This window comes from Protopterus annectens, chromosome 7.part0 (assembly GCF_019279795.1).
Source record: "Protopterus annectens isolate FY-2018-M chromosome 7.part0, PAN1.0, whole genome shotgun sequence".
In the NCBI taxonomy this organism is placed as follows: domain Eukaryota; kingdom Metazoa; phylum Chordata; order Ceratodontiformes; family Protopteridae; genus Protopterus; species Protopterus annectens.
The window spans coordinates 1140348843-1140374183 of record NC_056739.1 but is presented as its reverse complement, the minus strand read 5'-3'; the positions used below and the strand labels follow the sequence as shown (position 1 = coordinate 1140374183).

Below are 25341 nucleotides of genomic sequence, written 5' to 3'. Positions count from 1 at the left end.
GTTGGGATTGCTTGATCCATGCATTCTTGGAGATGTCCGTAGAAGGCTGTTGTGTAGGATTCAGCATTTTGGGATGTGGTTTCCATTAACCCAGTAGGCTTAAAGGATATCATTTCTGACTTAAGGAGTGTAAAGTCAGCTTTTGAAAAATTTTTCACTGTAGTCTTTTGTTCTGGGGGTGGGGGTGGGATATGTACATCCAACGTGATCAGTCGTGAACCTGACTAACTACATATCTCATAACTATTTCCCTAATTGCAGATCTCTAAAAATTTCTTTCCTTTTAGTAATAAGGAAAATCTCTGATTTCAGTCTATTTTCCAGTATCTGTGTGAAAAAAAATGTGTGTGTATAAATTCCTGTCTGTCCTTTTGTCTTATATAACATCTATGTAAATTTTCATTCCTGCATATGTATATATATTCTCTTGTTGTAACAATACTTTGAATTTTGCAATTTAATTATGTACTTCTATGTGTATTGGAGCTTTTCTCCTCGGGCCTCTACTGAAAGCGGATATGTATCCAGATAAATAAAATCTTACTAGTGAGGGGTTTATGTCCGGTGCGGAGCATTTGGACCCCATGTTTGTGATAATCAGGTCAAGTATATTATCTCTCCTCGTAGGAGAAGTGACCAGTTGCTCCATAGCATTTGAGTTAATAGCATGAAGCGTACGGCTAGGCTTGTACCTGCCTGCGACACACAGTCTGACAGCTGTCATCTCTATTCATAGTCCATTGACGTATGTCTCGAGCCATTCACCCCCCACATGGACTATAACGGAATCATACCAGTACTTGAGGTTGAGTGACTGAAGTGCTTGAGTGACTTGATGAATCCTGGCATCTGACAGACGCTAACTGTAAACAGCTCCTTATCCAGTCTGGTGAGTGGAATGTCCAAATGTCTCGCAATGGATTCCCCCATGACCAATGCATTAGATGTTCTTCATGTTTCACTGTTGCAGTCATTACATTTGGGTAGTCTGCTGGCAGGTTGCCTTCAGATGGCCTGAATAACAAAGTCTTGGGTCCTGTGTCGGTTGCTGTCGCCTCTTCCATGACGTCAGGGGTATAAAACATGCAGCCAATGCCATTTTAATCCATCTTTCTTGCCGAGCGATGCCCGAAGCAGAAGCAGTTCGCAAGTGCCGGTCGGCCGACTCCTGAAATTTTCATTTTCGAGTTTTAGAACTGAAGTCTTCAAACTAAAGCGAAGTACCCCGTTGGGGAAACTTTTTCTTGCTCCTTACCAATGTCCGTAAAAGTTAATTGTATTACTTGTGGGAAGCAAATGATTTGTCTTTTCTGGGTACCAGGAAAAGTCTTGAATAAAACCTTTGTCCTTTTTCCTTTTCTGGTACTGGTTGAATAGCTCCCATATCCATGAGGGACATGACTTGTTTCTGGGCCTCTGCCCACTGATTTGGTGGCATATCTGGCCATCCGTTTGGAATTGGCAACATGTGGAAATGAAATCTGTACCCCTGGGATACTATAATTAAGACCCACTTGTCCTGGGTAATTAGATGCCAATTTTGAGCATGAAGTGCTAGTTTTCCCCCCAAAGGGGCTGCCAAAAGATGAGTGCTTGGAGATGGCAGAGGAAAGTCATTGAGACTGTTTACTGTAGGGTGATGCTTTGCTACCTCATGATTTGGAGGTGGAGGCACCCCATTGTTTTGTTCTGTAACATCCTTGTGACTGAAATCTGGAGCCTTTGGAGCATCTGGGTTTGGCCTGAGAGGCTCTGTTGGACACTGGAAAGGACCAGTTCTTAATAGGCCAGTGCCTACTGAACCTAGGTGGCTGCACTTGCAATAAATCTTTTACAGTTTGCATAGATTTAGCTTTGTCTTCAGTCTTTTTTAAAACCTCTTCTGTCTTATTACCAAACAGACTGTCCTGCTGTAAAGGAGCATCCAATAATTTAGCTTTAACATGATCAGGCAGATTTTGCTCCTTGAGCCAAGCATGCCTTCTTATCACAGATCCAGTTATGGCAGCCATGCAAGAGGCCTTTAAGGAATCAAAACCACATTGCAAAGTATGCTTTCCAGCCTGTTCTTCTGAATGCAGTAAATCCTGTAACTCTTTATTTTCCACACAATCAGAAATCATCATCGTCATTTTCTGTTTCAGTAAGCCCATAACATACTGTTGATATTTAAGTACATGCAATTGGCAGTTTAAAGCCCTGATTACCAGGGTTGCATATGTATAAACCTTCTTACCCCATCTATCCAGCGCCCTGGAGTCTCTATCTGAAGGGGTAGGATTTTTGGCTGAAGAAGCCTTAACACCCTTGGGACCCTGAGAAATAGTTTCAGGGTCAGCAGCAGGATTTTTGAAAATAAATTTGTGGGAGCCAGGAACCCTGTAATATCCGTCTGGCTTACTACAAGACGGAGGCACGGAATCAGGAGCCATGCTGGATTCTGAGAAAACATCAACAATGTCTAATACAAGTGGTATAGCCAAAGGCCTATGCTGAGGAAGAAGAAAAAAATCCCTAAGCCTTTTTTTGGATTCTGAAAAGTTCTGACTCTCCCAATGAAAATGTTCTCTTAAAGTATGCAAAGTCTCTCCAAAAGAAAAATCCTCAGGAGGAGAAGCAGAAGGGATGAATTCCTCTGCATCAGAATCCTCATAAGGTGGGATAGAAAATTCCTGATCAGAAGAAATGGAAACCTGATCTGGCCTCTTGGGGGGGGGGCGTTGGGAACCCCTGATCAAGGTAATTAAACCCTCAGCCATTTTGATCATTTGTTTTTTAGGCATAGGAGGCTGAGCACGTGGTTCATGTGTCAGTTTTTTAGACGTACAAGGAGGTTTTGGCCTTGTTTTTGCTGATGGCGTCTGTTTACTATACAGATGTTGAGGCCTGAAAACACCCTCAGAAGTCGGTGCCTGCTCAGCGGCTCCGGACTCATCCAAGGGAGAGGGAGGGTGGCCTAATGGTTAAGGTGTTTGCCTTACAAACACAAGCTACAGGGTTTGAATCTCACAGGGATATGGCTGGGCTTAAAAAAATGGCTCACAAGGGCAGTTAGCCTAGTACTAACCTATGAACCTATGAACCTATGAACCTATCCGCGGGTTCAAAACTTTGTGAATCTTGTGGCATACTGGACTCCGAATGGGTCTCGGTAGAGGCCAGCAGCTCAAAAATAGCGGGCATCAGTGTATGCGAAAGCGCCTCACTGAGTAACGGCGAACTGTCGACTGGCTTAGGAAAAGCTTCGTTATTGGTTTTGGATCTAGACGGTCTGTCTTTTTTTCTTGCATTTTTTGTGAATTCTGGTAGTCTGCTTGCTAACCGATGACATTTCAGGATAGTTAAATCTTGAACCAATGTATTTAGAAGCAAAAATATACCGACGCTTAATAGTGCATCGGTTAAATTTAGCACAGAACTTTTACTGTGTGTTTTATTAGGGAGGGGAAATTGGTTAATTTGACAGGACTGTGCTGGTAGCACAGACTACAAGAGGGACCTATACTTTGTAGGGTAGGGTTGATAAGGCAGTACTGCTCAGTGTGCAACTGAGTTGCTCATAAAGCAGCAGAAAAGCTTGGAAGGGTTTCACTTAGCTGTTTATAGAAAACTCAGCTTGTAGGCTTTTGCGTCTATACAGAGAATAGCTAACCATCGCTATGCAAAGAGCAGCACTGCTGAAATGCAACGCTTAAATATGAGAAAAAAGAAACTGGTTTGAAGTTGAATAACAATCAGAAAGTGCACAGTTAGCCTTCCACCTGCAATCCACAACTCAAGACAAGTTAGATCAGCACACTTCTGCTACAGAAATGAAGAAAAACACAATTTTCATGTAGAATTGCTGGTTTTGGAGCCCAAGTGTAGCAAGACCACACAAACTACCTACAACTACCAGATACAATGTAATACAATGCAATTAACTACTTAAAGCAGCAGCAGACAATACATTTTTTTTGAAACTGCTAAAGTACAGTCACAGTATTTAAGAAAAGTGCAAAAAAAAAAAAAACTTGGAGCCCTTTGGTCTGATTCCCAGCTCAGAAAGACCAGGTAAATACCCACTGTCACTAGATGAATAATCCAGTGTCCTAGTCAGTGTTACAGTATTCTTTACCATATGGATTATATTCCCCCCAGTGACCTGACGTCCGACATGTATACAAAGGCTTCAAACCAATTCATGTATGTCGGACGTTACACTTGGGCACAGGCAACGTCAGCCATAAAAGGGACATCCGTATGTAACATCTTCAGAACATTTTCACCTCCATTTGGAAAGGTTGACTCGTACATTCGGTCTACCGTTGGATCCCGTTAGTTCATCTTGCAGTTTCACATAAGTACCCCACAGGGGATTTAACATGTTGCTACTGCCTTTTGTTCTTTTAATCTCATCCGGGAAGGGCAAGTGTAGGTGTGTGGAAGGCAAATTCCACATAAAGATAATTACGAGGCATGTTTGTTTTGCTTAGGGCATAGTCACGACCACTGATCTTGCTCTATTTGTCTGGCCTTTGTTCCCAAAACAATGTGCAATTGTCTGTCGGCCTTGAATCTATACTTAGAAAACCAAAAACTCAAACGTCTGGCTAGTGACGCTATGGAAGGTTCCACAACTGTTGCTGAGCCATGTATAAAGAGGAAGGTCATTAGCTGCACCTACTCTCTCTGATGTACCCCTTGAGGTTGATGAAAATATGGTGGTGCAGCCGGAGGTAGAGCCCGCTGCTGGGATGGAAGCAGTCAGGAGTGTGGATCCTAGTCTGAGGCTATGCAGATGTTAAGTTTGGATGACTTGGGGGAACCGAGACTAGTTATTGCAGAAGACTTTAAATGTTCTAGCTTCTTTGTCCAAAGAACTGTTGGATGTTAGCCCTGCGTCCGCCATCTCTCTCCCCAACAGGATAAGCATGTGAAAAAGAGCAAAAGAGTAGGCATGTTTCCACTCCTTCTACCCTTATGTCAGATTGGGATGTTTTTTCATAGGGTCTTAAGGCCTTGATGGCTTTGAGGCTTCCTGCTTTGGTTTCTCCCATAGCTGGCCCGGCCTTTGTCTCTTCTCCAGTGCAGCCATCAGGGTCTCAAGGCCTTTCTTTAGGACAGCCTGCAGAACTCCATATTCATGACACTAACTTTGAGGAGTCTTCATCTGATGAAGACTCGTTGGCATACTCCAACCAAATTCCTTCTCCACTGGAAATTGCTCCCCAGAAGAAGAGTCTAATGGGGGGATTCACCCATGGAAGACCTTACCTTTGGGGAAACTACTAAGATGAGGGAGTACAAATGGGATTCTTCTCAAATCTCAGAAGAACAAAAGAGCTATGAGCTTCAGCTCGAGTCCCCTGCTCCTTCAGCAGTTCTTCCAGTACTGCAAGCTTTTTTAGATGTTTTTAAAGCAGCATCTAAGACCCCCGACTCCCAAGCCCCTGCCCCAAAGAGACCTGATAATTTCTATAAGGTCCCCGAGGATTGCAAGTTTCTTTTTAAATTCTCCACAGCTGACCCTGCTGTGGTTTCTGTTACTTGTAATAAGTCCTTATGGTTATCTCCCTGTACCAAATAGCTTCCTTCTGATGAGGAAAGTAAATTTTTGAAAAGGTTAGGCAAGAAGGTATATACCTCTTCTGCCTTTGCTGTCAGGGAAATTTATTACCAGACACACACGTCTAGGTATGCTCTAGCTTTGCTAAGTCAGGCTACCCAGGCTCTTGCCCCATTAACTGACTCAGAGGCTAAGTCTCTGGTCCTTTCTCTCTTATCAGCCTCCTCCCAGGTAGCTAGCACTCCTAAGTGTAGTTACGATGCAGTTGAGGACTCTGCCAGAGCATCAGCTTATGTTCTCAGAAGATATTCCTGGTTACGTCTCCAGGCACTTCCTGATGACATCAAGGCAAAATTGATTGATGCTCCTCTGGACAATTCCTTCCTGTTTGGCAAAGCAGCTGTGGAGTTATTTGAATTACTGCAGGAAAAAGGTAAGGAACTCCAGGATCTGAAATGCTTCCTGGTTTCACCAGTTCCAAAATTTCATAAGAAATTCCCTGCCAAGACTCCTTTTTTCATGAAACCTGCTCGTTCCTCATTTCTGTTCCTTCTGGAACTAGACCACAAAAGTCTTCCAGGAGACACCCACAGACCAAGGCTGTTACTTCTACAGCTGCTGCTGTTGCCCCTCCTCAGCATCCTTTTCATCCCAAAGTCCTCTTTGATAATATGCTCCCTCTTCCAAGTCATACCCTTTTGTCCCTTCGCCTCCCCTTTCCCTTCCAGCTTGGATAGAGATCATTTAGGACTCCTGGGTGATTTCAGTTATCCAAAATGGATACTTTGACTTGGAAGACCCTACCCCCTTTTTGGGGAATAAGTCAACCTCCCTCCGGTCAACTGCATCTGTTTCCCTTGATACTGGATCAACTTTACAATCAAGGCTTCATTCAGTCTGTCCCTCCAGACCAACAAGGAAGAGGATTGCCTATTTAAGGCCGAAAGGACTTTGTGTACCCATATTTAGATGATCTGCTGTTTCTGGCCAGCAACCCAGACCTCTTAACCCAAAATCTGAACCTAGCCATTCCCTTTTGCAGGTGCTGGGCATCACATTAAATCTCAAAAAGTCATGCCTCTCACCAAGTCGGGATCTTTTATCCCTGAGGTGCAGGTTCCACACAGATTTGATGATGGATGTTCTTCCTGTGGAGAAAGCAACTTATCTCAGGACATTCATGGAGACTCGTGTCTCTTCCTTCCATCACAGCTAAAGAGTTTAAGATTACTGTGGTTAATGGCCTCTACTATTCCTATGCTGCCCTTTGCAAAGCTACACATGAGAAAGTTCCGGTGGTTTCTAAAGACAGTTTGGTCCCAGTATGCTCATCCCTTGGATGTTACAGTTCCCCTTCTTCCCTGCCTGAAAGCAGGGTTAGGTTGATGGATGCAGCAACTAGAACAGAACCTTGGCCTACCTCTTCAGGTTCCTCAACCAGCTCAGCAACTCTTCACAAATGCCTCAGACTTTGGTTGGGGTGCAACCTTTGCTTCCAAGAAAGTTCAAAGTCTTTGGTCCTCTTCTCAAAGGAGGGGATATAACGTCATGGAAATGAGGGCTTTAATTCTAGCTTTACAGACCTTTCACAGTCTGTTCTTGCCAGGACCCCTAAAGATCTCACAGTACATAAGCAGAGGGGCACAAAATCTTCTTTTCTCTGTCACTTGCCCATCAAAGCTTGGGAATTGGCTGCTGTATACAAAGTTACTGTGCATGCTGTGTACCTTCCCTCAGCACAGAACTCTGTGGCAAACACACTAAGCAGATCCATGACACAATCTCATGAGTAGATGCTCTACAGGGATGTGTTCCTGTATCTAGTTCACAGGTGGGGTACTCCAGAACTGGACCTTTTTTCCTCCCCTGTGAACAGACAACTTCCTCACTTTTATGCCAGGGCCCCTCACCCTCAAGTGTGGAAAGTGGACGCTCTTTCATTCTCATGGAATGGGATGTTTCTCTATGCATTCCTCCCCTTCCCCTTAATTCAGAAATTCCTGTTGAAAATTATACAGGACAAACCCAAAATCTTGCTAGTGGCTTCCTTTTGGCAAAGACAGCACTGGTTACCTCTTCTGCAGTTAGCCAAGGGTCATCACTACAAGCTACCTCACTGGATGGACCTGTTTACTCGGGACAAGAGATCATTGATTCACCCACACTTACCTACTCTACAGCTGACCTTGTGGGTGACAAACTTTTGATCTATTTCAGGCACCTATACTCTAAGAACGTGCTTAGGGTTTTGCAGGAGACTAAGAAACCCCCTGCTAGAAAACCTTATGTTTCCAAATGGAGAAGATTTTCCATTTGGTGCCAGAAAAGGAAAGTGGATTCCTTTGGTGCGAGCATTCCCCTAGAACTTTCTTACATGTGTGAGTTGCTCAACACTGGTCCTCTAACCTCAAAGTTCATTGTTCTGCCTTGTCTATCTGCTTGCTTTTGACTCCCCCTTTAGCATCCAGGTTAGATGTTAAGCTTTTTCTAAAAGGTGTCCTACACTAAAGACCTCCCCCCCCAGCAAACCAGTTCCTCCTCCTTGGGATCTCAGCTGTGTGTTGGAAAAACGTACCCAGACCCCTTTTGAACCAGCAGCTTTTGCCTCTGTAAAGTTTTGCACATGGAAAGTAGAAAGTCTTGTAGACTTAACATCTACTAGAAGGATTTCTGAAATTCTGGCATTGATGGCTTTGCCCCCTTTCTGGCCTTCCATAAGGACAGAGCATCTCTGAGAACTAACCCTACCTTCATGTCAAAAGTGGTGAATGAATTCGGTCTTAAATCAGTCCATCCAATTGTCTGCCTGTTTCCCTTCACCTCCTTTCTCTAGTGAGAAGATTTTACATACCTTAGATGTACATAAGTCTGACCAACTTTTTGTGTCATTTCATCCCAGGGCTCTGGATTTACCTGTGTCCAAACAAACTATTTCTACATGGACCTTGAAGACTATTGTGTTTTGGTATGAATTCCATGGAAAGTTATCAGCATCTGTCAAAACCTGTTCCACTTAGGTCAGTTTGCTCATTCCATCTTTTAAGCTGCGACCTTGGTCATCTGTTCACACCTTTATGAAACATTACAAATTGCACACTATCTCTAGATCCAGGGCAGGATTTGCTAGGGCAGTTCTGCATGGTTTCTTGGAAAATGTTTCTTCTTAGTTGCCCCTTCTCTGTCCTCCTCTCTGGATCCTCTTTCAGCTTTTGCACTCTCCCATATGTAAAGAATGCTGCACCATTGAATATAAGGACATAGAATAGTTGTGTAAAATCTTACCAAAACCATAGATGTCCTTCTCTATGTTGCAGTATTTTATACCTCTCGCCTTCCTCCCTACAGTTTGCCCTTTCCTAGGATGATCTCCCTAGGCTCCTTTTTGGATTTCCTTCCTCATGGGACTTTCTTATTCTGAAGATGGTATGTGCGGACATCCCTTTTATAGCGGACATTGTCTGTGCCTACATATGATGTCCCATGTACAGGCAGTGGCTCTAAGCTTTTGTTTACAGGCCACACGTCTGGTCATTGGGTGGAATACAACCCATGTGTAAAAATACTGCAACATAGAAGAGAAGAACATCTATGGTTATGGTAAGATGTTACACAACTGTTCTGTCCTCCTAATGGAAAAGTAAAGTTAAGGGAGTGTCTGGAGTGAAATGCTACCATAAACCAACTTAAAAGATATGAAATGCTATCACAAACAAACTTGGATATGGGTACAACAGTGTATTTTAAACTGTTTATAAAAATTAGTTTATTATGTAAATTCTCTGAGTTCCTACCACTGAATTCACATCTTCCATTGCAAATATTTTCATAAGCCAAAATCTACCTTCTTTTGTATTTTCCCTTCTAAGTCCCTAGATATATTCTCACTGTTGCAAATCAAATTCCAGTCCCCACCTGGAAGTAACATTCCCTGCTGAAAGCTTAGCAGAATTTTCTTAAGCTCCATTGTAGTAGTTGTAGGTAGAATGTAAATATGTGCCGTCATTAATCCTCCTCCCTTGCCATAAACTCCTTACTACCACAAATCTGTCATTCTTATCTCTCTCTCTCCTACCACTTTTGGAGCTCCTCTAGCAATTAATACAAGTACAGTCTTTTTCCTTTGTCCCTAATATTCCACTGAATAGACATCCTGAAAAATTTTTTTTTTATCAAATTCATATGGTTACTTCTTTCCAAAAGCAGCTCCTGTAGCTTTGCTATTTGCGTTCTGCATTTCTTAATATAGTTCACTGTTCTTTCATTTTTGTTTTATACATGTGACACCATTCACATTCCAAGATAATATGGAAAGTGTTGCCATTATGATTAACGTATTCCTAACTATTATGTGTAATAGCTTTTTAAAATTTCTGTTTTCAGATTTTGTTACATGCATGCACTAGTGTTTGGCAAGTTGATCTTTTTTATAGTTTCTCATCATGTCCATTTGAACCTATATCACATCTTGCAAGACGTTTGATTTACTGAAACCCCCCAAACAAAAAAAAACAAGTGCACCCCAGAATGCTCCCATAACCTGTTAACTGTGCAGATCTTGAAATAATGAAGTTTAACCCTCCTAATAGGAAAAAGTGTCCTAGATTGACATCTGCACTCAGAGGCTTTAATTATAAGGTTATGCATACTAAGATGCATGGTACAGCCTGTACTTCTACTTGCACTAAGTGCTGTCTGGTTTTGTCTTGTCATTATTCGTTTCACAGATATAGAACAACTTGAATTCTTTCAGGAAACATTAACTTACAACCTTAAAGTAGTGCCCTCTTTATCAGCTTGTCACCATTGAAACATAACTGGATACATAATTACCTTCAGCTATAGGACATTCATGTTACGCTGTAAACATTTATTTGCTAAAGGAAAACTTTTCATTGCATTCAGTCTTAACTTATTTACCTTTTTCTACTTGTTAGATGAAGCCAAGGGCCTTAATCCAGTCATTCCCTTATGCAAAAGTAAGAAAACTCGTATCAACTCTACTTGTATCATGATCTGTATACTTTTATACCCCACCCCCCAGCTCAACAAGCGAAGGTAACGGCTTATTGTCTTAAATATGCTTTTGTGCATACTTTCTTCTCCTTTTACATTGCAATGCCTACATTTCTTAAAACTAAAAAAAGAAAGAAATAAGAAAAAAGGGATGCACTTTTACTTTAGTATCCGTATAACACACAGTAACTGAAAATGCATTACTCTATAACATGATGTTTGTGCCATGAAATATTCCATAAAAATTATTTTAAGAACAAACATTGTTTGATTACCCCCCCCCCCCGTAATGTTCATTACAAACGTTAATGGCATGAATTAGTTCCATTTTTTCTTTAGCCATGTTTCACAAATGTGATTGATTTATAATCCCATGTTTGTTTATTAATCTCAGAGTTACAGGTTTTCTTTCTGTTTATTTAATTTCCCAGCTCCAGTCTTTGGTTAATTTCCAACGTACTCCAAGTTATTCTAGTAGAGTCCTGTGTTTTTCTCTCTCTCCCTCTCTCATACTTTTGGAACATTGGAAAATGTTTCACTGCAGTGTCCTCCTTTGAGCTTTATTATCAGAAGAATAAGAAGCACAGTGCCCTTCTGTTTAAAAGTTCACTTTTTGTTGGACAAAAGTTTATTTCCTTCATTGGACTTTTTTTGCATAAAATATTACTTTGATCTTCCAGAATCTCACACTTGCTTCTTTTACATAATTACTGCAATACGTTGGCTCTACTTTTGCCCTGATGTACAGTGAGTAATCATTTTCCACAAATACTCTATCTCCAACTTTTAGTAATTTGCTGTTCTGTCACAGTTTTGTCAGAATTAACTTCTGCTGGTAGGACTGCATCTTTACTAATACAGGTTTTGACTGCTTTCGTGTGGCCAAGTTTGGAGCATACACACTTATGTGCCTTTTCAGTTAACTCCTACTGTGGAATATTAGCCCAGTTTCTTATCTATGTTTACTTGTATAAAATTAATACAGTCCATTTCTTCTAGTTTTTCTGGTACAGTAGAAAATCTCAGGTTTTTGCACTTGCTATGTCCTCGAATTCTACCATTTTTGAAGCACCTCTTCTTGAGGAGTCTCATGCTCAGCCAACTTTTTCTTTATTTTAATCGCTTGTTGCAGTTTTATCAGCAGTTCTGAAAATCCATTTAAAGCCTCATTTTTTTCCAACCTTTTGTACGAGTTGATATACACCTTCAGTGCTTCATTTTATTTTAATCAGCTCAGAGCACATTTGACTTTTTTCCCCTCTGAGTTACTGGAAGTCATGTCTTGCACCAAAGCTGGAGCTTGAAAGACTTTTTCCTGTACATTACAGGATTCTTCCATGCCAATGTCTTCTCACCTTTTGTGGTTGATTTTCTTTCAGGTTCTATAAATTTCTTTACTGGCATCCAGGCAATGCACTTACTAGCTAGTATTTGAAACTTTCCCAAAAAAGACAAATTCCATGGCTAGTTTTTCTGAGTTTTTCACATTGGGGGAGCTGAGATTAAGCAGTTACTCGTTGTGTAACCATCTTGGAAGTCCCCAGGTTGGTTAAGCTGTGATAATAAACCCAATTAACCTGATGTTAGTGCAGCAATGAGAATATACAGTTGTGCGAGTTACACTTACCGTAACAGTAGACTTTAAAATTCTTCACTGCCACAGTAGCTGCACCCACTCTCCACCTTCCTCCTACTGTATATAGTTAACTCTTGGGATGAAAAGTTATATGTATACATCTTTTTGGGATTTCAGGATGATTGGGCTTTGTTTTTGTTTGGGCAAGAAAGTCCTGAAGTTGTCTACACTCTTGATTGCTAATTTCCCTCCAAGGGGCTAGTCAGTCAGCAGTCAGTGTGTAAATGTGGGAGGGTGCGAGAGCTTTTTGAAGACTAGCCAGCTGTATCCTGGGCTGGATAAAACCCAGTGAGCCAAAGGCTACTGCAGCAGTAAGGAATTAGAAAATCTATTGTTATGGTAAGTGCAACTTAAGTGTAGTTTAATAAGTCTTTGGCATTGAATGACTGACTTTTCCAACATAGTGATAAAAATTAAATGAGATTTGGGACAAGAAGAGCAAATCATAAAGATCATTGCTGCAGGATTCACATCTGTATTGGAGTCTAAATGGAGATAACCATCCTCTGCCAAGAATCTTCAGCATTCGACACTGGCCAGCACATGGGGTTGTAGTCTTAAGCTTTGATTATTACAGCGTGGCTTGGATGCAGAACTGCAGTTCCCTTATTTACTTCAGCTATCTTTTAACAACTGAAATGAATAGTCACTCTTGATAACTTTGCAGTGGCACTGTGATGCTTAGTTCTTACTTTTTTTCTGCAGTCTTGGTATGAATATTTCATTTTTATTTTAAGCATTTAACTGGGAAGCACATTTGGCCACAAGCATTCCTTTTCACTGGTGACTGGAGAGCGCAGTCTGGTTATTAGTGACTTGCTCAGAGTTGCACAGTTTACAGATGCAGGTGGAAGGAATCAAGTATTTCATCTTTGGTACAGAAAACTGATGATTAACTGCTCAAAGCCGTAATCCACTGAAATAACTGCCAGCTTATTATTTAAGAATTTTCCTGTAATCTTTCCTGTGCATAATTGTTTGGGAGATGAAAACTGTAAATGAATTCTGTGCATTTTGAGCCTTATTTAATATAATTTTGTAGGCTGTGAGAAACATATCTTGTAACATTGCTAGAACATAAGAAAATATAAGGTGGTTTCTCTACTCTTCCTTCTCATTCTGCAGAGAAACCTAAAATTTTAAGATATACTTTGACATTTAGTGAAGTTAAGATGCAGGTCAGATTTTTCTGGCCTACTTTTCGGAGTGGTACCATTCTTTCAGTAGTTACCAGAATTTGTCATCCACCCACACCCTGGGGTGAAGCCTTCTTGATTTGCTTTTCCCACTTACCATGATATTTTATGGATAGTGAGTGGGGATTAAGTAGCCTTGACAACTACCATGTCTGGTAATAAGCAAACTCTTGATATTCAAGAAGCTTCATAAGAAAGTATCTATTCCAGGACCCCAGACACGGTCTACATTAGATATTGACACTTCACTGGTTTTGATTTCACAAACTTAGCTGGATGGAAGTTTTGCATCAAAACGTAACGTGAGCTTCAACTGATTTTGTTTGTTGATTAGTAGATTATTCATTTTATTGAATTAAGTTTGTTAACTTATGAGTTGGTAGTGTGTAGATTGACAGTTTAGGTTGTTGACTTAATGTATAACTGTTTGTATTTCTTGTCTAAATTTAGAAGAATAGTTGACTTGAGAAGTTGAAAGCAGATTAAGGGCAATGTATCCTAGAACTGTTAAGGATTTTTACTCAGCAAATGTGTCATGTAAATGATTGTCATTTTTCTTCACTTTGTGACCTGTGCTTTTGCTTTCAGTGGATGTATGCTATTGAGTGGATAGCTCAGCACTGTGCTCCATTTTGATTTGTCACTTCTTCCCCTTACAGGACGGGGCCTCTCAGGATGAGGTGATCTTTACAATTCTAAATTAAGGCAGCCCTTCAGTTTTTTTTTGACCATTGAGCATTGCTTCATCTGGATCACCTTTTATGTTTAGAACCCTTTCATTCTGTTCACCTTAGAGGTGAGGGTTCCGTTGCAGAGAGTGGTTGCTCATACAGTGTCTCATTTTTACTTCAGGCTTCACTGTCTTAGCAGTTTACACTGAAAATCTCTTTGCCACTTACCCTGCCCTCTTCTGCATCTGTGGCATTGTAAGCTGGCTTATTGACCATTCTTTGGTGGGATGGTGGTTCTGTTGTTTTTCTTATTGCAGCAGGATGGCGGGAATGGGGAGGTTGTATTTTCACCATTTCTGCCTTGGGTGGCCTTTATTTTTTATTTATTTTTTTTAATTAGCGATACTCTCATTATTTGTACATCTTATTGTATAGGTCAAGCAAGGTAATTTAATCTTGTTGTAGGAGAGCTAGCTTACATCTACTAGAGATATCTTGGATTAAGAATGACAGATTTTCTGTATTGCCTATGCATTGGCTATTAGTGGCTTTGACTTTGGTGTTTTGGTCTGGGCTTATTTACTTGATTCTGCCAGCTTGTTCCTTAGTAGTTAGGGGGCTAAAAGCTGCTGGGTAGCTTTCCATTAGTCTTCCAAACATAAATGTTTTTTTTCCTTTATGGAAGGGGCAGTTAAATATCCACTAAGTTTTGCTGGTTTGTTGATGTTGAATGCATTTTTTATAAACATATTTAATAAATCACATCTAAAATGGTGGCACAGGCACATATTACATTAGTATAAAAAAGCCAAAGTAATGTTTTTATACAGTATATATGTTTCTTTTTTAACATATTTATTCCATTACATATTTTTTTTAATTTACTCCACCTCCTGAATGTTGTTCTCCATGTATTGTTCCAACAAATTCCATTTAATTAAACACCACTGTCTTTGTAGTTGCCTGCCCCTCATATTAATTTGACCATATATTTCATTTCTTGTCTGCTTTTACTGGGTTGTGAGAGTATGCGCAAAATTATCATTTTGTGAAATCACTCCCCTTCAACTATTTAAATTTATTGGCCATCCTACTGTATTTCATAATACCAGAATACAAAAGTGACCACCCCCTTTCAATCTATCTTGCTGTTTTTAGTGACTCTCCACTAAAACTTAACTTTTTAGACAGGTAAAACTTAAGTTACCTATTTTTATATCCAGCTCCTCTAGTGCACACTGCAGTTTTTAGGATAAACCATTTTTTTCATCTTACCTTTAAGCATCCCTGTAACTAGCACTTGCTCTAAAACCTGCTGGAAAGCACTAGGAAGTCTTAAACTGATACAAGCACTCAACACTCCTTGTTAATGAGGAGAAATTAATCGTAGGCACTAAACAGTCTATAATTGCAAAAGTACCTTGCTAAGGTAAGGGAAAACAGCTCTTGTACTTTACAAAAAAAAAAAAAAAAAAGCACCAACCCAGGCATGTCCAAGGTTCTGCTTCTGGTGATTTCTCCTGTCCACCTGGTGAATCTGGGCATACTGGGGCAATGCAGCAATTGCCTCATGTACACAGACAACCCTCTCCTCTTACCACCCAACACTACAACCTGCGAGAGATGCACTTACATAGCCAAACTGGGAGCAAAGCTCTTTCCACCCAAGATTGTGCTAGACAGTCAAGAGGAGAAGGTTAACAGCAACACGCAACCCTTCTAAACCCCCACCACCAACACCCTCACATAGCAACACAAAACCCTCATATGCGGAGGCCCTTAACAGTAAATTGCCCAAGCAACTAGGACCTCAGAAGCTGAAACGCAAGCAAACACCAATCACAACCAAAGTGCCACATAGCTCACAGCACCAGTGTGCCACACAGCCCCCAAGACAAGACAACGTACCCAACACTAGTCCTAGGTGACTCTATAGTCAGGCACACTGATGTCCCACTCACCAGGCTGAACTAGGAGAAAATTACAGTCAGCTGCCTGTCCGGTGCCAGGATCCGCCACATAACACATGCACTCAAGTCACTCCACAACAAGTACAAATATGACTCTGTCATTGTCCATGTTGGAATGAATGACTTGACATACATCCCTGGACTACATGAAAAGAGACATGGAAGAGCTCGCGGATCATGCGGCCCAGACAGGTGTGACCCTAGCCCTGAGTAGCATCCTGCTTTCACCCACAATACCACCACATAATAAGGACAAAATGATTGACTTCAACAATTGGCTAAGTTTCTGGTGTCATTCAAAGGGGATCCAGTATCTGTCTGCCTTAGATGACATGATCAGTAGACCACGGTGCTTTGCCAGAGATGGTCTGCACCTGTCCCCCCTGGGATTTAGGTTACTGGCTATAAGGCTCTTACCACCCCTATAGTGCCTTTTTTAGGCAAAGTTCAAAGGACAAAACCACCACCGTAAAAGGTACAAGCATGCAAAATCTGAAGGTAATGCTACTCAGTGCTAGAAGTCTAAACCTCAAAATGCACTCTCTCGAGGCACTCCTAAAAATGGAGGACATCTGTATCTGTGCAGTAACTGAGACCTGGTTCAAGGCTCCAGAGAGCACCCCTGCAATACCAGGCTACATTTCTTACCACACTTTTTGGCCACCAAACCAAGACAGAAACACTAAAAGTGGAGGAGTGTCCATATTCACCAAGGATATTCACACCACCAGGCTTAGTTGCCCAACACAATGCGTCTGAAACTCTCCAGGTGCAACTAACACTAGGTAAGACTGCAATCCAAATTGTAGATTGCTACAGATACCATACCCCAATATTCTCCCTACACCTTTCTAAACATACTGGAAAATATTAAGATACAACCAAACACCCTAATACTGGGTGATTTCAACTACCCTGCCATTAACTGGGAAAACTCGTGTACCAACACCTTTGCCCAACGGTTTTTGGAATTCATAAATTCCATTGCCCTGGATCAGCTAATCCATAGTGTCCCACCAGGAGCCCCAATATCCTAGACCTGGTCATTACCAACGTGGGAAATCGATGCTCCACACCTATGGTCACCCCCTTGGTCATGTCTGACCATAAGCTAATCACCCTTGACATCCACATCCCTCCCCCACCCTCCAGTAAGGAAACCTCTGTAAAAAAACTTCTTCAAAGCCATCTTCATGCTACTCAAGTCAGAAGTGACAAACTTCATGACACCCATGCAGACGGGAATTGAAAGTTCGACTGCTGAATCCTACACTAAGGCACTGTACAAGCACATCCACTCCTGCATGAATCATGCCATCCCAAATAGAACCAAGATGCTCTCCTCCAAAAAAAGCAAGCCAATCTGGTGGCCCCCTGCCATAAACAAACTTTACAACAAAAGGAAGAAACTGTTGCAGAAAAGAGGAAAATCACAGGATGCAAAAAACTCCCTCACCAGCCTCAGTAAGAAGCGGAGATCCCTCATAAAATCCTCCAAAGCTAGTTACGAAAATAAAATTGCCAAAGATTCTTAAGACAATCACAAGGCATTCTATAACTATGTCAAGAATCTAAATGGCAATGCTCAGATCTGCTCCAAGCTACAACAGAATGGCATTAAGTATCACAGTGGAAATGGGAGTCCCCCAAGGATCTATCCTCTGGCCACTACTCTTTAATATTTTTACTAATCTACTACAAACCTCTTGCCCCCAGTCATCGCTTATACAATATGCAGATGACTCTACTGTTATCACCATTGCTGACAATCCCTCTGACCCCCCCCACTCCATTACCCAGAATTCATCCAACACCATAGAGACCTGGCTCAGTGACAATAAACTTATTCTCAACCCTAAGAAAACTAAGCTCTTACTCTCTCCCCCAAGAACCTTTCCAATCTCAAATCTACTTTTATTATACTGTCTAGCAACAACACAACTATCAGTCAAACCTAACACAAAACTGCTAGGAGTTATAATAGATAGCCAACTTAAGTTCGATCTACATGTGACCAATTGCATCAAAAAGACACACCAGAAACTAGGACTCCTTTACTGCAATAAAAAATACTTAAACCGCTAAAATCACTCTCTCGCATGCATTTCCTCTTCCTAATCTATTATACAGCTGTCACATACTCACAAATCTGAACACCTCACTCCTCAGCAAACTAGAAACTACCTACAATAAGGTGGCCAGATTCGCTACTAACCAAACCTATAAGTCTCACCACTGCCTATCCCTTAAGCGATTAAACTGGATAGAACTTCCCCACTTGCTCCTACTACATCAACTCCACCTTGGATCCTGGGAACTACCCATCCCATCAGTCTGACAAGCCTGATCTGCAAGGCCATGGAAGGTATTATCATGGAACTTTTAAACAACAACATTGGCAACCTTCAAACACTGGACCCCATCCTGTTTGGGTTCTTGAAGGACCGATCTTTTCTCCTGAACATGATTGACTTCTTCGAATCCGTCTCCAGAGCTGTGGACGAGGGTAAGGTGGTCCACACAGCTTATCTGGACCTCGCCAAGGCCTTTGACACCATCCCCCACTCTGGAATCATAGATAAACTTACTAAGCTGGGCATTAATCCCTACGTCACTCGATGGGCTGCCAACTGGCTTACCGACAAAATCCACACTGTAAAAGTAGCAGACTCCAAATCCAGCTCCAGACAAGTGGAGTACCTCAGGGTTCAGTTTTGTGACCACTCTTGTTTGGCTGCAAACTGGGAGCCATTATTGAATCCCCAAATGGTGTGGATATTCTACAAAAGGGCCTTACAGAAACAGATGCTTGGTGCCAGAGCCATGAGATCAAGGTCAGTGCCAAGAAATATATAGTTATCCCCTTTAGGAAAAAACATGTACCCGTGAATTACCACATAAATGGCAATACACTAAACACCGAAAGTGTGATAAGAGACTTAGGGACACAGGTGGACAGTGGTCTCATCTTCGGTAAGCACATCGCCACAACAGTCAGGAAATCCTGCTATGTGGCACACCTCATCACTAAGGGCTTTTCATTCAGAAAAAAGGAGGTCATTGTCCCACAGTACACATCTCTCATTAGGCCCATTATAGAATGCAATGTCCCGTTTGGTATGCACCTCTCGAGACATCTGCAACAACTGGAAAGGTTGCAGAAATACCTCATTAAAAGAATCACAGGCCTAAAGCAGATGCCCTATGCTGACTGTCTAAAAAACTCGTATCGTCTTCTCAGAGGCGATCTCTGCTTAACATACAAAGCCATGTCAAACCCAGAGCTGTTGGACATACTACACGTAAAGAAATCCCAATCCCACAGAGCCACACGCTCCAAGGATCTAAACCTTGTCATCACAATGAACAAAACATGCTGGAAGGATAGGTTCCTGACCCAGAGACTCTGCAGGCTCTGGAATAGACTGCCAACACATGTAAAGCAGAGCGCCTCTTTGGCCCTCTTCAAAAGGAACCTTGACGATTGGATGGGAGATAAGAAATTCACCCCAGGGATCACATCAGTCGCCCTGCTAGACAGGGGTCTAGGGAAGTAAATTATTGTGGGAAGAAATAGCCAGGGAATTGTTATGCTTGTATAGGCCCTGGGGCCGATAGCCTAGTACTAACCAATGAACTATGCAACATAGCTCTCAACCTTCCATCTCCAAAATGAGGAACACTAGCCTTCATAATGTGGAACAAATGGGCAAAATGTGGAACGCATACTCATGGCTTACTAACAACTTCAACTAGGAAGCTCATAGGATGGTTAAAATATGCTGCTTTTACTCATAAAAAAGATCTTTTAATAAATTAATAAGATTCATTTTTATTTATCATGAATATCAGTTAAAAAATCCTAACATTAAATGTGTGACAGACCCTTTCAATTTGGAACTTCGAGGAACATTAACATTTTAAGACCCCAAATGAGGAACGTTCCTCGTAATGAGGTACACTTCAGAGGTATGCTATGTAATTTTCTCTCTTCTGTTTGCTCTTTCTAAGGATCCCACCTCCGATTCTTTTACCTCTTTTTGCCAGTGTTCAGTATTTCAATTACAGTTGGTTTATTAGATTGTGATTTTCTAGTGTTTGCTTTTTGGCAGCTATTGGCATTAAACATTTTAAAGGCTTTACTAAGCAGTTCAGAGCATACGTCTCAGCTCTCAAGAATAATTTTCTTAGTTGTGACAATGTTCTCCCCCCCACAATTTTGACAAATCACACTGTATAGAATTTTTAAAATATGCCAACTCTTTACATTACCAGAGTGCATGTTTCTAATTATCTCTTTCCCATCACACTTCAAGCATTTGCAATCTACCTGAGGAAAATTTCACTGAACGCTGCTTGAGGTATAAAAATATTGAGAGACTTCCAAGTAAAAGTCATGAACGGTCTGCAGTTTATGTACTCTTAAGCTATACAGATGATTTCCATTGCTCTTTGATAAATTCTTTCCAGCTTCCTTTTCTATTCCTTTCTAAACTTTTTTGATTCTTAAAATTATCATTACAATATTTTATATGCCCTAGTTATCCATTTTTTTATCCTTTTCTTTGAGTTGGTTATCGTTTAGCAAATGTATTTTCCCAGTAGTTCCACCTTTATATGATCTTGGAGCTTCAGGCCCAGAGACGTGGCACCTTTTTCAGTCCTTTTCTTGGCTAATTTTTCCCACTTTAGTCCCTTTTCCCAATGGTCTTCATTTTATCTCTTAACTTGTTTGTTCTTTCTGTTTCTTTGCAGCGGCAAAAATTAGGTTGGGAGATGCTTCCACTCTGTGAGGGTGTACTTCTGCGCAGGGGTTCCTGAATGGTCATATTGGACTGTTTCAGTTGAATAGTTGATGCTTATAGTTATTAATTTTGTAAGTCTGAATTATTTGCCATCATTGTCTTTTCATCATTAAGAAGTTTGTCCACTGGCCATTGTTTTGTTACAGCTGGCTCCACTCAAGGATTACTTGCTTCCAGTGTTTATTTCAGAGTGTGTTCTTGCAGACATTGTCAACATACCCATTTAATCTGCCGTATTCGTTTTCTCCAGTTAACCTCCATTTCTGGGATGTGTGTGTGTGTGTGTGTGTGGGGGGGTCTCTTCATTGAGACTTTAGAACTCTTGTCGTCTGAGCTGTGTTCTTATATAGTCTTCTGGCTACGTCCAGACTGCTAGATTACTGCTTGGGAATTGAACCTTTCATAGGGCCCATCAAGGAGAATGCATGGTTGTATTGATAGTCTTATGAAAGTATATCTGAGTAGACTCATCTTGGTATGGGAAGCCCTTCCATCCAACTTCAGGTGTTGGTCAGGTTTTTATCTGTATACAATTTGTGGTTAGTAGGGATGCCAAGTCTTGGTTGCTCGCTCTTTATTTGCAGGAAGGTGCACATAAATGGCTAGGAGCAAACATGGTTGATGTGAAGAATTAGCAAGATTATATAATTGTTTTAAATTACTGAGTGTGATGCCATGGCTGCATGTTTGTTCCCGAGCCCATGAACTTCTAAAATGGATTATGAAGTCCAAGTGGTAGAAATAGGAAATCCATTGGTAGGAACCATTAAGGAAAATATCTTCATAGATCAGCTGCTCCCATCAGTTAATATAACTGTCATTTATGCAAGTCCATCACTTGTTGGTGTATTGTTACACAGAAAGGAAATCTTTAGACAAGTTTGGTGATTCCATTTGATTTGGAGTAACTTTAGAAGAAGGAAATCAGCCTTCAAAAAGGTAAGACCAGACTTGTTTGATTTGAATAAGAACTGATTGTGATAACACTGTTCTGCTTATGTCAAAGTTTAGTTTGCCCGGTTTGACTGTATTGCCTTCAGCATTATGGCTGGATTTTTAAGCTAATAAATACTGTAAAATTAGATTACTTTGCATTCCCATCTCAGTGTAAACTACCGTTGTAAGTATTGTGCTTATAGCTTTAGGTGAGAGAACATGTCTATGAAGCATTTTTTCTTACAAGAGCATTACTCTGTAAAAGCCACTGTATGTTTTGTACATTTACTTTCTCATGTTTCTATTTTTCAGGAGAAAATTTTCCAAGAAAAATGAAATGAATATGAATAAAAGTGGAAAAAATGAAACTTTTCAAACGGTTTCTAGTTTTGACCAGAATATTTCTGTGGATTCCATTCCATCTCTTTCCTCCTTGCATTCTTTTCAGCGAAGTGAGTCATGCCCTGACATATTGCCTAGCAGGCCATTCAGTTATAAGAATTTGTGTGTTGCTTCACCAGCGGACTCTAGAAGTAACTTCCTCCATGAGATTACTATAAGTGATTCGTCAGGGTTGAAATCATCATTCCAGACACCAGAAGCCTCAGTGAAGAGAGATTTACCATCTTTCATCAATTTAGATACGCCGGTTGGTGCAGGGATCCACAGAGAATTATTAGTAAACAGTAATGGTAATAAACCATCTGTAGTTGTTCAGCCAAAGTCTGGTTCCTTTAATGACTGTCTGTACAGTACTCCAAGGACAGATGGCAGAGAGTTTGGCTGTTCACTATCTAAACCTCTAACAAGTACCATTATGAAGTCACAGACTACCCGTATAAACTACCCTGATGGTCTTGATGTACTAATTAATGATGAAGTGGACCAGTATGATATTGATGACTTTGAGCTTGATGACTTTGATGAAAATGATTATACTTCAACTCCATGCTTAAAGCCAAATGAACTGACATCAAATAAACAGTATCAGCCAATAAAAGAAGGTGGTCCAAGCAAATCACTTGAAAAAAATGCAGCTTCAGCTGCTAGTGGAAAACTAGATCTTTTTCAGTCTTCTACCTCTAAATCTTTGTCTGTGGCATCTAACACTTCATGTAATACACTTAAGGGTAAGGTGGTTTATTGCTTGCTTAAAATAGAAGGGACATTTTCTCTAGCAATTTTAATTTGTTCATGTAGTATAGTACAGATATTCATGATTTAGTATTGTGAAAGTAGAAACATTGGAGACTTAATCCTTGACTGCTTAGAGTACTCTTCTAATTTATGTATTTTGTTTATTATTTGCTTAACATTGGTTTGGGAAATTTAGATGTGTGATAGATTTGATAGCTGATAGCAGTCTTCAAAAGTCTGAATTAGGGTTATGTAATAGTTAAAAATGACCTACGCTTAGAAATTTAACTGCTCTAAGAGGTAGTGGCATATCAGGGGTGGGGAGAAGGGGCAACTGCCGTGGGAGCAAAGGTGTTAACTAATGCAATTGCCAGATGCTAATCGGTTGGCAGTGTAGTACTAGCATTCATTTCTGTACCAGTATTTCTGAATGCCTGTACTGATTTTGCAGTTAGGATTGAAATGTTTCAGGAGTTAGTGTAGTATAACTTTTGCCAAACTGTTTGCACCAATGTTAAAAATTGAGAGCCCCCCCCAAACAATATTGTCTTCAAGTATGTGACTACTTTGTTTTTCAGCCTAAAGTTGGGGAGGGGTAGCTAGAGAGAGGAATAACACAGGGCACCAGATTAGCTAGCTACACCCCTGGTCAGAGGTACATACAAATTTGACTAATCTGGAAAGCTTTCACAGTGACTATCCAGAAAGTAGGCAACAGGATTTTTTTTTTTTTTTTTTATAACATAGATGTTCTCACTAAATGTACACCTTTCCTTGCTGGAGGCTTATTATCTTGCTAAAAGCTCTGAGTGTTCTCAGTCCCCCACTTTATATTTAGTGAAAATGTAGGAGTGTAACATTATCTTGGAGAAGACCAACAGTTCCATTGCAGTTAGTAAGCAAATGTCCCGATCCCTGATGGCTTCTCTAGTATTTTTTTTACAAGTCGTTTTGATCATCTGTAATGTCTTATACATGTTGAAAATTCTTTAACTGTATATCTAAGCTAATTAGAAACAGTGCTGTTTGTAAAGCCTAATCTTGATCTTTCTGATTCCAAGAAATTGCTCCATTGCCTCTTACAATTTAGATACTAAAAGTTTCCTTTTTTCACAGATGGGCTTAAATTAATTATTCTTGATATTTTCTGTCATTTTCAGGACAGTTTTATTACTACTAAACAAACTTTGGTTCAGTCTTTTACCCTTGAATGTTTATGATTAGCTACTGAATCTTTATTAGCTAATCAGAAGTGAAAATGTACTTTTCTCTCCCTTCAGTAGAATGTTTAGATAGGTCTGTTTTCATCTGATTCAGCGTATGGGTTGTCTGACCCACAATTCCTAAAGAAAGCTGTTGGGCTGAGATGCAAGGTGATCCTCATAGCCCCACTCTGGCCTCGACAAGTTTGATTCCCCTTCTTCAGGCTCACCTAGTATACCTGCCATGGATTCTGGACCCTCTACCAGTTCTGATCACTCACCCCCAGGGGTTGTCACCTGAACCTGTCCACTCTCAAGCTGACAGCTTGGTTTCTCCACTTCTGCTAGTCACCAGGCAGACTATTCTCTCCTCACCTGTTCGAGACATCATTCTGGGCTCTCACAAACCATCCACCAGAAGACTTTATTAGGATAAATGGAAAAGATTTTCCATTTGGTCCAAGGATAACATGCTAGACCCGTATTCGGCTCCAGTTACTTCAGTGCTTCAATACTTGGCTAAGTTTTTTGATAACGGAGCCTCTGCCTCTACAGTATGAGTGCATCTAGCAGTAATTTCCACAATGGTATAGATGGCACCCCTCATCTCTTTACGCTTCTGTAAGGCTTTCGTCAAAGGGACCTTGCATCTCAGGCTTCCTCTCAGACAACCCGTAGAACTATGGAACACACTTTAGTCTTTCAGTCTTTGACTCAAAAGCCCTTTGAGCCTGTTGCTAAGTGTGACCTAAAGTTTTTGTCTTGGAAATCTTTGTTCCTGGTAGTCATTACCTCTGCCAGAAGAGTTTGAGTGACTGGCATTGTGTATCAAGAAGCCCTATCTGTTTTTTTCATAAAGACAGAGCATCAGGGCTGGTAACTTGGCACGTAAAAATCAACTACCAATCATTAACGGACCCCGGAGTTCTGCTGTGGCGACCCCTAACCGGGAAAAGCCAAAAGATACACAGTGTCACTTTGGACGAACCCATCTTTTCTTCCCAAATTTGTTTCTGAATTCTCTATTAACCAGTCCATTGATCTACCAGTGTTTTTTTTTTCCAAATTTTGCGAATAGAGGAGAGTTTTGCCTTCACACCTTAGATGTACATAGACAATTAAGATTTTACATAGACCGGGCCAAACCTATCTGTAAATCTGAACAGCTTTTCATCTCCTTTTCAGGACCCAAAATGGGAGAAGCTGTTTCCAGGGTTACATTATCAG

At 40.7% G+C, this 25341-nt stretch overlaps 1 protein-coding gene across 1 annotated transcript in view; it reads left to right on the top strand.

Annotated features, from left to right (window-relative positions):
- The window catches only part of BLM (BLM RecQ like helicase), a 1689823-nt gene that overhangs the window by 434312 nt on the left and 1230170 nt on the right, over positions 1 to 25341 (top strand). Inside the window, exon 7 of the mRNA XM_044077719.1 lies at positions 22088 to 22905. Within this exon, the coding sequence (XP_043933654.1) occupies positions 22088 to 22905 (818 nt within the window). The remainder of the gene's footprint in view (positions 1 to 22087; positions 22906 to 25341) is intronic.